At 46.5% G+C, this 13620-nt stretch overlaps 1 protein-coding gene across 1 annotated transcript in view; it reads left to right on the top strand.

The window, feature by feature from the left end:
• LOC311125168 (disco-interacting protein 2 homolog B-A-like) overlaps nt 1-13616 on the top strand; it is a gene marked incomplete at both ends in the record, with an annotated part of 29091 nt that extends 15475 nt beyond the window's left edge. Inside the window, 20 exons of the mRNA XM_084199224.1 lie at nt 3817-3908; nt 4126-4236; nt 4526-4649; nt 4992-5101; nt 5269-5371; nt 7651-7809; nt 8223-8342; nt 8687-8801; nt 9030-9169; nt 9486-9622; nt 9957-10037; nt 10368-10495; nt 10928-11042; nt 11218-11419; nt 11616-11728; nt 12345-12425; nt 12680-12803; nt 12962-13083; nt 13275-13386; nt 13554-13616. Of these exons, the coding sequence (XP_084055350.1) occupies nt 3817-3908; nt 4126-4236; nt 4526-4649; nt 4992-5101; nt 5269-5371; nt 7651-7809; nt 8223-8342; nt 8687-8801; nt 9030-9169; nt 9486-9622; nt 9957-10037; nt 10368-10495; nt 10928-11042; nt 11218-11419; nt 11616-11728; nt 12345-12425; nt 12680-12803; nt 12962-13083; nt 13275-13386; nt 13554-13616 (2352 nt within the window). The remainder of the gene's footprint in view (nt 1-3816; nt 3909-4125; nt 4237-4525; nt 4650-4991; nt 5102-5268; nt 5372-7650; nt 7810-8222; nt 8343-8686; nt 8802-9029; nt 9170-9485; nt 9623-9956; nt 10038-10367; nt 10496-10927; nt 11043-11217; nt 11420-11615; nt 11729-12344; nt 12426-12679; nt 12804-12961; nt 13084-13274; nt 13387-13553) is intronic.
• Between the last annotated feature and the right edge of the window lie 4 nt (nt 13617-13620).

A 13620-nucleotide genomic window follows, 5' to 3' on the forward strand; every position in this document is an offset into this window, starting at 1 on the left:
TCCAGGTAGGGGAGGGAATGGCCGGCAGGGATGTAGAGCATGGCGTTTGCAACGCCAGGGTTGTGGGTTCAATTCCCATGGGGGGCCAGTATAAAAATAAAAAAAGATAATGTAAGTCGCTCTGGATAAGAGCGTCTGCTAAATGACTAAAATGTAAAATGTAAATGACAGAGGAGTATAGAGTTTACAGAGGAGTATAGAGTGCAGTGATGTGTCCTATAAGGAGCATTGGTGGCAAATCTGATGGCCAAATGGTAAAGAACACCTAACCGCTCGAGAGCACCCTTACCTGCCGAACTATAGATTACGTCGCCGTAATCTAGCATGGGTAGGATGGTCATCTGAATCAGGGTTCGTTTGGCAGCTGGGGTGAAAGAGGAGCGATTACGATAGAGGAAACCAAGTCTAGATTCAACCTTAGCCTGCAGCTTGGATATGTGCTGAGAGAAGGACAGTGTACTGTCTAGCCATACTCCCAAGTACTTGTATGAGGTGACTACCTCAAGCTCTAAACCCTCAGAGGTAGTAATCACACCGGTGGGGAGAGGGACATTCTTCTTACCGAACCACATTACCTTTGTTTTGGAGGGGTTCAGAACAAGGTTAAGGGCAGAGAAAGCTTGTTGAACACTAAGAAAGCTTTGTTGTAGAGCATTTAACACAAAATCCTGGGAGGGACCAGCTGAGTATAAGACTATCATCTGCATATAAATGGATGAGCGTGCTTCCTACTGCCTAAGCTATGTTGTTGATGTAAATTGAGAAGAGCGTGGGGCCTAGGATCGAGCCTTGGGGTACTCCCTTGGTGACAGGCAGTGGCTGAGACAGCAGATGTTCTGACTTTATACACTGCACTCTTTGAGAGAGGTAGTTAGCAAACCAGACCAAAGACCCCTCAGACACCAATACTCCTTAGCCGACCCACAAGAATGGAATGGTCTACCGTATTAAAAGCTTTGGCTAAGTCAATAAAAATATAGAAATTGGCCTATAACAGTTAGAATCAGCTTGATCTCCCCCTTTAAATAAAGGACGCACCGTGGCTGCCTTCCAAGCAATGGGAACCTCTCCAGAGAGGAGAGACCGGTTAAAAGGTTCAGAGATAGGCTTAGCGATGATAGGGGCTGCAACCTTAAAGAAGAGAGGATCTAAACCATCTGACCCACATGTTTTTTTGGGGTCAAGTTTAAGGAGCTCCTTTAGCACCTCACTCAGTGACCGCCTGCAGGGAGATGCAGTGTAGCGGGGCAGGGGAAAAAGAGGGAGGAGCATCGGGGCTAGTCGCATTAGAAGGGCTAGGAGATGAGCAAATGTTGGACGGGCAAGGAGGCATGGCTGAGTCAAATAGGAATCCTGACTTAATGAAGTGTTGATTAAAGAGCTCATCCATGCGCTCCTTGTCAGTAACAACCAGATCATCAACATTAAGGGACATGGGCAGCTGTGAGGAGGAGGGTTTATTCTCCAGGTCTTTCACCGTTTTCCAGAACTTCTTGGGGTTAGACCCACAGAGAGAGAACTGCTCCTTAAAGTAACTAACTTTGGCCTTCCGGATAGCCTGAGTGCACTTATTTCTCATTTGCCTGAACGACAGCCAGTCAGCCTGAGTATTTGTGTGCCGAGCCTTTCGCCAAATGGTGTTCTTGAGGTGGAGTAACTCTGCCAGATCACTGTTGAACCAGGGGCTGAACCTGTTTCTAATTCTCATTTCTCTTTATGTGGGCGTGTTTGTTAACAATACCACAGAAAATCTTTAAAAAAGAAGGTCCAAACGTCTTCGACAGAGGGGATCAAGCTGATTCTATACCAATTTACAGAGGCCAGGTCATGAAGGAAGGCTTGCTCATTAAAGTTTTTCAGCAAGCGTCTATGACAAATCAGGACAGGTCGTTTAACTGAGCAGCCATTACGAACACATGCTATAAAACAGTGATCACTAAGGTCATTACAGAAAACACAAGACTGATACCTATCAGGATTATTTGAGAGGATAACATCAAGGAGTGTATCCTTTTCTGGGTGTTTGGAGTCATACCTTGTGGGATTGGTAATAATCTGAGAGAGATTTAGGAAGTCCCATTATTTTAGGACTTGGTCAGGTGGTTTAAGCATGTCCCAGTTTAGGTCACCTAGCAGGACAAATTCAGACTTAGTGTAAGGGACCAGGAGAGAGCTTAGGGCAGATAGGGTACAGGCCGGTGCTGATGGTGGACGATAACACCCAGCAACAGTCAACAAATAGCTATTTGAAAGCTTAATGCTTAAAACCAGCAAATCTAATTGTTTGGGGACGGACTTGGAGGAGACAACAGAGCACTGAAGGTGTTCCTTGGTAAAGATTGCCACTCCACCACCTTTGGAAGATCTGTCTTGCTGAAAAAGTTTATAACCAGAAAGGTTAACATCAAGTGTTCAAAACACTCTTTCTTAACAACATCTCAGTAATGACCAACACATCTGGATTGGAGCTGTGAACCCACACTTTCATTTGATACATTTTAGGTAATAAGCTTCTAGTGTTAATGTGCAGAAAACCCAGGCTTTTACGAGAGCAGAAATCAGTGAAGCAGAAATCTGAGCACAAGTCAGAATTGGGGCTAACAACAGGGTGTACATGCACATTTCCAGATGTCATCAGCAGTAATACAATCAGGGCACAGCAGAGGACAGGGAGAGCTCTGCAGTATTGATTTTTTATGACATTTGAATGTGCATCAGATGGTAACAAGATCCTATTGTTCAGCAAATTCATCAGGTAACGGGAATACAAAGCTGGCGAGAGGTGGTTAGAATAGGATGGGAGGCCAAGAGTCTGTGTAACCAATAGAGAGTCGCGAGTGTGGGAACAAACATTGTCTGTCCCACGGTCTGGTAAACAAGCAAGTTCATAGTCAACAACGCACGCAGGAGTCAAAGGGCAAATAGCATAAAGCACAAGAAAATAATCAAACGACTTGGGGCTAGCCATTGAAGTTCAAAGAGTCACTCGCCCCAACAAGAAACTTGAGAGAGTAGCTCACTATGAGTCCAGTAGGCTATAAAAGTCTGAGATAAAATAAATAAATAGTAGGCCTATACTAATTAATTAAAGCATTTGAGTAAGCTCACATAATAAGCTTCACAGGTAAATTAGCCTACATAAAATTCAGATCAATCCAAAGTCTGCGGTGTGTGTGTATGTGCGTGTGTGCTGGAGGCGAGTGAAAGCTCGGGAGAGAGGGGGCAGTGTGGCGGGGGTACCTGTACCAGACAAGGGGAGACAGGCCAGGGCAGACGGGGAACAGATCGGCGGGTGGGATCCAAGCAGCAGGCAACGGGAGGAGGTGTCACACCCGCTTGGGAGAAGCTTTTTTGGGGGAACTGAGTAGGAGAGGAGGCGTTCAACCTTACCAGACAGGTGCGTGTTAGAGCAGATAAAAACGTCCGAAGTGAGACCGTGGTAAAGTTGGCTTGAGTTTCGATATTCGCCAGACATTCGGGCCTTCAAACATCAATCGACCTGAGATGTGGGTGTTCTACACGCAACATGGTAGGGGGCTTCCCAGTCATTACAAGTGTAACATGAAATCCACAGACCTGGAGGACGCTGCTGCCAACCGCTCCACCTGCCGGCAGCTCTGCCAGAGCGGTGTACAGAGGTGGGAGGAGGATTGCAGGTGTCTCAAATCGGACTTCTTTAGTTTATGACTCATGCTATGTAGTTCGTCTACACAAAAGATCACACTCCTCTCAGTCAATCTATGGAGAGCTCAAGTCGTTTAGTCTCCTCTAAGAAATTGCTCTTGTGACCATGGTGTATCTCCCTCTCTCCCTCAGGTAAACTGTGGAGCCGCAGTCTGAAGCTGGCCTACACTCTGTTAAACAAACTGGGCACCAAGAACGAGCCTGTCCTGAGACCTGGAGATAGGGTACGTGGCCAAAACACACAGCCATTCACAAGGGATGACAGATGCACTTTAGAAAACAGAAAATACTTATACTCTTCCCTTCTTCACACTTTACCACTTTGATTGATTGGTCTTTATTCAAAAACATGCACAGACGACACAATACATATTGTAAGATATTCCCATTGTGACGCGCTGTACTCTTTCTGAAACTGTACTGTGTGTCTATGTCCCCTAGGTGGCGCTGGTGTACCCCAACAGTGACCCTGCGATGTTCTGGGTGGCCTTCTATGGCTGTCTCCTAGCAGAGGTCATCCCTGTAGCCATAGAGGTGCCACTGTCTCGACAAGTAAGGAAAAGGATGTTGAGTGTTTTATAGTGACATCATTAGATGGGAATTAGCTATGTAGCTCAATCTCATGGAATATTTGGTTCCTGACAAATAACCAAATCAAATCAGAGTAGCATAAATTCAGCTTTCAGTCACTATGCAGTAGACATGGGCCAGTTCTTACCAGCTATAGCCACACAAACAACATAGCTGGATTCAAGTGGTTACCTGACTCATTATAGACCGATAGTGGCGGTGTAGATTTTCTGTCGATTTGTAATGGTTACCTTTGTGTTTCACATCCCAGGACGCAGGCAGTCTTCAGATTGGCTTCCTATTGGGCAGCTGTGGCGTAGGCCTAGCCCTGACCAGCGAGATCTGTCTCAAAGGACTGCCCAAGACACCCCAGGGAGAGATCATGCAGTTCAAAGGTCAGCACACACACATGCACACATGCATACACACACACACAAACACACCACAAAAGCTCCACTGCAGTCGTCACCCCTCTCACTCTCTCTCTCTCTGGGACTCATTAGCTAAACACATTAGGAGGAACCCGTTGTCCATTATAATGTTTATGTGTAGGTAGATGTCAATTTGTACATCCATTGTCCCATATGAACGAAACAAGAGGCCTACACACTAATGGTCCTAATACCACCTTTTAATAGCTACAACGTTTCGATCCAAGGTGGATCTTTGTTCAGTCGTCAAACTGACTTCTAGTATTGTCCTGTGTATGCTGATGGTGTTGTTGTTCTGCCTCTCAGGTTGGCCCCGTATGAAGTGGGTTGTGACGGACACTAAGTACCTGACCAAGCCCTCGAAAGACTGGCAGCCCCACATCCCCACTGCCAACACAGACACAGCTTACATCGAGGTGAGACCAGCGTCCTTGTGGGAAGTGTACAGACCATTATGTGTGTATTTGATGGAAATGTGTGTTTTTTTCTTGTTTGTCTTTCTGTTTATGTCGTGTAGCGCAGATTTATTTTGTGAATGAACTCAACTCTATGACTGATTGTGTGTTGTGTTGTGCTCTCCCAGTACAAGGCCAGTAAAGAGGGGACAGTGATGGGAGTAGCAGTGTCCAAGATAGCCTTGTTGACCCACTGTCAGGCCCTGACACAGGCCTGCAACTACTGTGAAGGTCAGTACATGAAAACACACACAGACACATATTGTCTTAGTGACAATATATCTACACAAGCCCTCTTAGTAACCTAGATACACATCGATGACCAAAACTAGTTTGTTAAGCAAGGAGGAACAGAAAGAAGCTAAGGGAGCTGGAACCTTTGGAGGGGGTTAGGGTAATGTTGTTACTCTTGTCTTCACCACGGATACTCACGCTAAGGTTAAATCATTGATCAGGCCTGAGGCCTCTTCTCCTGTACTCTCTCTCTCGTAGAAGAAGCCCTCTCTCTCTCTCTCTCTCCGTCTTTCTGTCTCTCTCTCTTCTCTCCTCTCCTCTCTCTACTCAGATCAGCTGTTAGACAAAGGGAATTTGAGCCTCTGTGTCTCAGAGAACATTAGATCCTGTGAGGGGAATCCACAGAGGCAGGCAGCAAGACTGTTCCTGGAACACTGTGTTTCCCTGTCCATAATTAGTTTAGCTTTATTGTAGCCTACAGACTTACAGTGAGGGAAAAAAGTATTTGATCCCCTGCTGATTTTGTACGTTTGCCCACTGACAAAGAAATGATCAGTCTATAATTTTAAAGGTAGCTTTATTTGATCAGTGAGAGACAGAATAACAACAACAAAATCCAGAATAACGCATGTCAAAAATGTTATAAATTGATTTGCATTTTAATGAGGGAAATAAGTATTTGACCCCCTCTCAATCAGAAAGATTTCTGGGTCCCAGGTGTCTTTTATACAGGTAACGAGCTGAGATTAGGAGCACACTCTTAAAGGGAGTGCTCCTAATCTCAGTTTGTTACCAGTATAAAAGACACCTCTCCACAGAAGCATTCAATCAATCAGATTCCAAACTCTCCACCATGGCCAAGACCAAAGAGCTCTCCAAGGATGTCAGGGACAAGATTGTAGACCTACACAAGGCTGGAATGGGCTACAAGACCATCGGCAAGCAGCTTGGTGAGAAGGTGACAACAGTTGGTGCGATTATTTGCAAATGGAAGAAACACAAAATAACTGTCAATCTCCCTCAGCCTGGGGCTCCATGCAAGATCTCACCTCGTGGAGTTGCAATGATCATGAGAACGGTGAGGAATCAGCCCAGAACTACATGGGAAGATCTTGTCAATGATCTCAAGGCAACTGGGACCATAGTCACCAAGAAAACAATTGGTAACACACTACGCCGTGAAGGACTGAAATCCTGCAGCGCCCGCAAAGTCCTCCTGCTCAAGAAATCACATATACAGGCCTGTCTGAAGTTTGCCAATGAACATCTGAATGATTCAGAGGAGAACTGGGTGAAAGTGTTGTGGTCAGATGAGACCAAAATCGAGCTCGTTGGCATCAACTCAACTCGCCGTGTTTGGAGGAGGAGGAATGCTGCCTATGACCCCAAGAACACCATCCCCACCGTCAAACATGGAGGTGGAAATGTTATGCTTTGGGGGTGTTTTTCTGCTAAGGGGACAGGACAACTTCACCGCATCAAAGGGACGATGGACGGGGCCATGTACCGTCAAATCTTGGGTGAGAACCTCCTTTCCTCAGCCAGGGCATTGAAAATGGGTCGTGGATGGGTATTCCAGCATGACAATGACCCAAAACACACGGCCAAGGCAACAAAGGAGTGGCTAAAGAAGAAGCACATTAAGGTCCTGGAGTGGCCTAGCCAGTCTCCAGACCTTAATCCCATAGAAAATCTGTGGAGGGAGCTGAAGGTTCAAGTTGCCAAACATCAGCCTCGAAACCTTAATGACTTGGAGAAGATCAGCAAAGAGGAGTGGGACAAAATCCCTCCTGAGATGTGTGCAAACCTGGTGGCCAACTACAAGAAACGTCTGACCTCTGTGATTGCCAACAAGGGTTTTGCCACCAAGTACTAAGTCATGTTTTGCAGAGGGGTCAAATACTTATTTCCCTCATTAAAATGCAAATCAATTTATAACATTTTTGAAATGTGTTTTTCTGGATTTTTTTGTTGTTATTCTGTCTCTCACTGTTCAAATAAACCTACCATTAAAATTATAGACTGATCATGTCTTTGTCAGTGGGCAAATGTAGAAAATCAGCAGGGGATCAAATACTTTTTCCCTCACTGTATCATGTGATATAAAGCTATTATTAAATTCCCTGTGGCAGCCTAGCTATATGGAGGAGGTGATTTTGGTATCCTTAAGTGTCCATGTATCTGTAACCTTTGAAATGTTTGAATCCTTCGTGACTGTAATGTGATTTGTGGATTGAAATAAAGTATTTCAATTGAGTGTGTGTGTCCTCTCTCAGGAGAAACGTTGGTCAACGTGCTAGATTGTAAGAAGGACATGGGCTTGTGGCACGGGGTGTTAACCAGTGTGATGAACAGGATCCACACCATCACTGTACCCTACGCTGTCATGAAGGCCTGTCCCATGTCCTGGGTGCAGAGGGTCCACATACACAAAGGTAAGGCTACAGTTAAATCAAATCAAATGCGCCGAATACAACAGTGAACCGCTTACTTACAAGCCCTTAACCAACAATGTTAGCATTTGTATTGTAAACTGCATAGAGACTAGCATCCTAAACTGCATACTATGGATTAAGGTAATTTGGGTTGGGTTCATTAGGAGACGTTGTAGCAAAATGTTTTAAGATCTTGTCCGCCGGAAAATGAAAACAAGCGTTTCTTATTGGACAAATTCAGATATTACCTCTCCGTTTCACTCTGTTTTGGACCGTTTCTTCCATTTTGTGCCTTAATGAACACAACCTAAATGTTTGGAATTAGCATTAGCACTTGTATTATTAACTACTATGTGTTGAGGTTCTGAGATGTGTGAGGCTGAGCTGTCCCTACTGTTCCTCCCTCCCTGCAGCACGTGTAGCCTTGGTGAAGTGTCGTGACCTCCACTGGGCTATGATGGCTCACAGGGACCAGAGAGACACCAACCTGTCCTCCATACGCATGCTCATAGTAGCCGACGGAGCCAACCCCTGTGAGTCACACACACGTGCGCGCGCTACAGACACATGGACGCTTCGGACACACACACACACACACACTCACAGTGACCAGAGAGACACCAACCTGTCCTTAACCTTTCCTCTGAGTCGCATATACATAACAGCCATGGCGCATGATTGCTTTATTTATCTATTCCCAAGATTTTTCCTTAGAAAGGTACCCTGTGATTTAGTATTTGTAAGCTACAGTGCATCCGCCGGTCAAGAATCACATCTAACCTTATCAAATTGATTCCTAAGTACATTGGAAGTATAGAAATGTTTGCATTGTGTGTGGATATTGACGCACACTCACTGTGTTTGTGATGTCTTTCAGGGTCTGTGTCGTCGTGCGATGCCTTCCTCAACGTGTTCCAGTCTCATGGGTTGAAGCCGGAGGTCATCTGCCCCTGTGCCTCCTCTCCTGAAGCCCTCACCGTGGCTATACGCAGGTGCTTCACTACACCAGTCCACAGCTACTGATGCACCGTATAACTCATATATACTGTACATACAACCTCTAAGGAAACATACACACAACACATTTCCCGTGCTCATGTAGTAAATGGACAATAAAATGATGTTCTTCACAACAATTATGAAAACGTATGTCTCCATAGCTCTCTCACACTCTGTATTTTCTTTGCCCTTACTCCCCCTCTCCCTCCCTCCCCTTCCAGGCCTGGTGCCCGTGGTGCTGCCCTCCCAGCCAGAGCTATCCTGTCCATGGGCGGTCTGAGTCACGGGGTCATCAGGGTCAACACAGAAGATAAAAACTCTGCCCTCACTGTACAGGACGTGGGCCATGTCATGCCTGGAGGTCAGTGAACTGACTTTACCTCGCACCACACTACAGTACACACGTTTACATGCTGTTTGTGTACTGTTACTGTTAAATTCCCTTTAACAGTTGTTCCTCACCGACTTACTTTAACAGTGGTGGTTTTACTGTCATGTCAATGTCACTTCCCTGGTGTTAATTCTACTTGGCTCAGTGTTTTAGTCATTGCTTCAATAAAACATTGATTTTATATCGCACTTATCATGGACCCAAAGACTCTTTGGGAAGTTCGTTTCTAATGTGTGTTTGCTTTGTGTGTTTTAGCCCTAATTGTCATTGTCCTCTTGGGTTTCAGCTCTGATGTGTATCGTGAAGCCAGACGGGCCTCCACAGCTCTGTAAGACAGATGAGATCGGAGAGATAGTGTTGAACTCCAGGGCTGGAGGAACCATGTACTACGGCCTGCCTGGAGTCACCAAGAACACCTTCGAGGTCAGGAGAGGACTGTTTACTGAACTCTCTCATCAAGCCTCTGCATCTCTGACCACAGTGTGACGTACTGGCACTGTTCTGTAGCCATCAACCTAAAAACATTACTCCTCTGTCAGAGCATTACACTTCTAAAAGCTCTACCCCACCTTTATTCTTCACTGGGCATGGTTGCCTATGGTCTCTATACACTTTAAACTGAGTTGAGGAGTTGTGTTGACAGTAAAAATGTGTTGTTAATGTGATGTTTTGAAATGATGGTCATTATAACATATATTTAATACAGGCCCTTCCATAACCCCCATAGCTGAACGTGTGTCCCTCTGTCTCCGTGCAGGTGATTCCTGTGAACCAGGCTGGAGCTCCGATAGGAGAGATCCTCTTCACTAGGACTGGTCTTCTGGGCTTTGTAGGACCGGTAAGACAACATTTAGTCCCCTTGGACTTGCCATACTGTCCCAGCCTGGCTGCCAGTCCTTTCTCTTGCCAACTCCTTATTGAATTGTCCTGCCATACAGTCTGGCTGAATGATAAAAAGTTCATACTTATAGTTTGCAGTGAGGCCAGACAGTTTTGCTTGACACCTATGGAGTTGGCAAGAGCACAAACAGATCTGGGACCAGGCAAATACTGATCTGGAGAAATAGAAGAAACATGTCTATCTAGAATTGGCTTCTTGAGGCTATTGATGTGCAGTGTGTTAGGACCTTCTCTCTTTCTCACCCCCCGTCCCTCCCTCCCTCCACAGGGCAGTCTGGTGTTTGTAGTGGGGAAGAACGAGGGGCTCCTGACAGTCAGTGGTAGACGACACAATGCTGATGACCTGGTGGCCACCGCCCTGGCCGTGGAGCCTGTCAAAACTGTCTACAGGGGGAGGTGGGTGTCGGGGGCTCAGGTTTCTAGTATGAATGTACACATGCTGTGTTCAAGTGTGCTTTTGTTGAATTGGGGTTTGAGGAGGGAGGTGAGATGAACAGAAGCCTCTGGGTCCTGTTTAGTAGGCACAACACTGGAGAAAACATGTTGGATCAGTTTCAAATGTAATCTCTGTGTTGTGCTGACCTTAAGTGATGTACGAGGGTGGCTTGAGGGTGTGGTATGAGAGTGTGCGGTGCTGTGTTGGGTCGCGCTGTCCTTCCTCTCGGCACCGGGGCAAGATCACTGTGTTCCCTGTGACAGTGTTCCCTGGTGTACTGTGTGTTGTGTTGTCGGAGCATGTTGTTTTTGGTGTTGTGTGTGTGTGTGTGTTATGGTAGTTCACTGGGTTGTGTGTTATTGCTGACCGACCCTCTCTCTCCCCTGGTGTAGGATTGCGGTGTTCTCAGTGACCGTGTTCTATGACGAGAGGATAGTGATCGTAGCAGAGCAGAGACCTGATGCCAGCGAAGAGGACAGCTTCCAGTGGATGAGCAGAGTCCTACAGGTACCCTGTCAAGTGACCTACACGGCATCTATGCATTCATCTAGAATAGCATCTATCAATGTGTCTTTCAGTCACAGTTAGTACATCTAGTCGGTCTATCTTCTATCAATATGTACACTGTTATAGTTAGTAGACCTAGCTAAACATAACCATCATGCTGTGTTTTCCTCTGTAGGCCATAGACAGTATTCATCAGGTGGGTTTGTACTGCCTGGCCCTGGTCCCGGCCAACACGTTACCCAAGACCCCGCTGGGAGGGATCCACATCTCTGAGACCAAACAGAACTTCCTAGAGGGGAACTTGCACCCCTGTAACATCCTCCTGTGTCCACACACCTGTGTCACAAACCTGCCCAAACCACGACAGAAACAGCCAGGTAAAGACAATGGGCTGTCCTGAATGTTGGGGGAAGGTCAGTTCACTGAACTGGCGTGATTCGGGATTGTATCTCGCATCTTGAACTCTTGTGTGTTTGTATACACAGCAGGGCGACAATGATGGCTAACCTAATGTCTCAGTCTTTGCTCTGTCTTTATGTATCTCTGACTCTTCCATCCTCCTATCCTGTATAGTTGGTGTGGGCCCGGCCTCTATCATGGTTGGTAACCTGGTAGCGGGGAAGAGAATGGCCCAGGCTGCAGGCAGAGAGCTGGGGGTGGTGGAGGAAGAGGGCCTGGTCAGGAAGGTAAGACTGGTACCTACTGTCTCTCTTCTCTCCTAAACAGACTGATGCCTGGAATAAACCACATCACAACTGATTTTACCAGTAATGACTAAACCTTATTATTGTACTAAAGAGCTTGTCCACGCAGACTAAAGCCCTGCCAGGATCCTTATATCTGGTATGGAGTCAGGGATGGGTGACTATTGCTGATTTCCTGTCCTAAGGTTGTGTTGTGTTCTGTCTTTACTGTTGGTGGCGCTGGTAGCTCTGTTCTTGGCCCACCATGATGGTAAGTCAATCCCTAGCAGAGCTGGGTGTGGCTTCTGCTCCTGTTGCCTCTGTCAGATGTGCTGCTTTGCAGTGATAGTCGTTGTGTGTACACCTCTGCTGCAGGCTGTGGTTGAGAAGGGAAGTGTGCAACAGAGAGGTCACTATATCAGTGTGTGTTTTTACTGTGGCTGCTAGCCTGCTACTGTAATTGTACAGTGTCCCTTACCGTCCTGTTCTTGTACCCTGGTCTTTGGTTGTGTGATCGGCCCTGAACAGTCCTGAACTGAAATCGTAATATCAGTATTGAATGAGCCTGACTGCTCTCACAGCTCACCTCCTCTCTCTCGCTCTCTCCCTCTCCTCTCAGCACCAGTTTCTGTCTGAAGCCTTACAGTGGAGAGCCCAGACCGACCCTGACCACGTCCTCTATGTGCTGCTCAACGCTAAGGTACACTCATGTTCACAAGTTTTTTATGAGCTTATAAGCATTAACATGGTTGTGTTACGGAGGTAGTTTGGAACCATGCTCGCTTGATGAGTAACATTGTCTGAAAGATGTGCACTGCCTTTAGCACAGTGGGCTAATATTCAGGTACCATGCAGGAGATCAGGGTTCGAACCCTGGTCAGTCACTTTCCTGTGAATTTGAGCTGCAGCTGTTCTGTTGTATAAGGTATCTGTTTTCCCCCGTCTGTCCTGCAGGGGGTAGCGGTGTGCACAGCCACGTGTAGTCAGCTGCATAAGAGAGCAGAGAAGATAACCTCAGCCCTGATGGAGAGAGGAGGCCTCAACACTGGAGACAACGTGGTGCTGTTATACCCCCCTGGTGAGGAGCTACACACACGCACCTGACTGCTGCGACTGCCCTTCCTCACCTCAATTAAATTTCGGCCTCAGAATAGTCAGTTATATGCTATTGTTAAAAGTCCCCCCGCCCCTTCTCTCTCTCTCTCTCCCTCCCTCCCTCCCCCTCCCTCTCCCCAGGCATTGATCTGATAGCTGCGTTCTATGGCTGTCTGTACGCGGGGGTGATCCCTGTAACAGTGCGGCCCCCTCACCCCCAGAACCTGGCTGCTACTCTGCCCACCGTCCGCATGATCATCGACGTGAGTCAACTACAGCCACCAAGATGTTTTCACATAACAGCTTTATAAAAGATGCTAGGCCTCAATGATCAACATAAAATGTAGACATACATATAGTTGTACTATGAAAACTTTGATAAGTGCTGAAATGTTCTTGATAAATGAACCCCATCTACTCTTAACCTCCCTGTCGCTGTCTGTCTGTCTTGCAGGTGAGTAAAGCTGCCTGTATCCTAACCACCCAGCTCCTCATGAGGATCCTCCGGTCCAAAGAGGCTGCTGCCAGTGTCAACGTCAAGACCTGGCCCACTATCATAGACACAGGTACTGATCTGAAAGATTTGGTGGTAACCTATTCAAAGCTCACTGCAAGGAGAGAAGAGCGTCAATGCGTTTAAGTCAAATGAAATTCAACAGCTTTTAATTGTGAGAGTCGAACCTTTTGAGACAGTCGTATCTTTTCTATGTTCAATCTCCCACTACCTTTTTAGACGACCTCCCAAGGAGGCGGCCCCCCCAGCTCTACAAGCCCCCCACAGCAGAGATGCTGGCCTACCT

Source organism: Coregonus lavaretus, assembly GCF_964263955.1.
Source record: "Coregonus lavaretus genome assembly, contig: HAP1_SCAFFOLD_6531, whole genome shotgun sequence".
Classification (NCBI taxonomy): Eukaryota; Metazoa; Chordata; class Actinopteri; order Salmoniformes; family Salmonidae; genus Coregonus; species Coregonus lavaretus.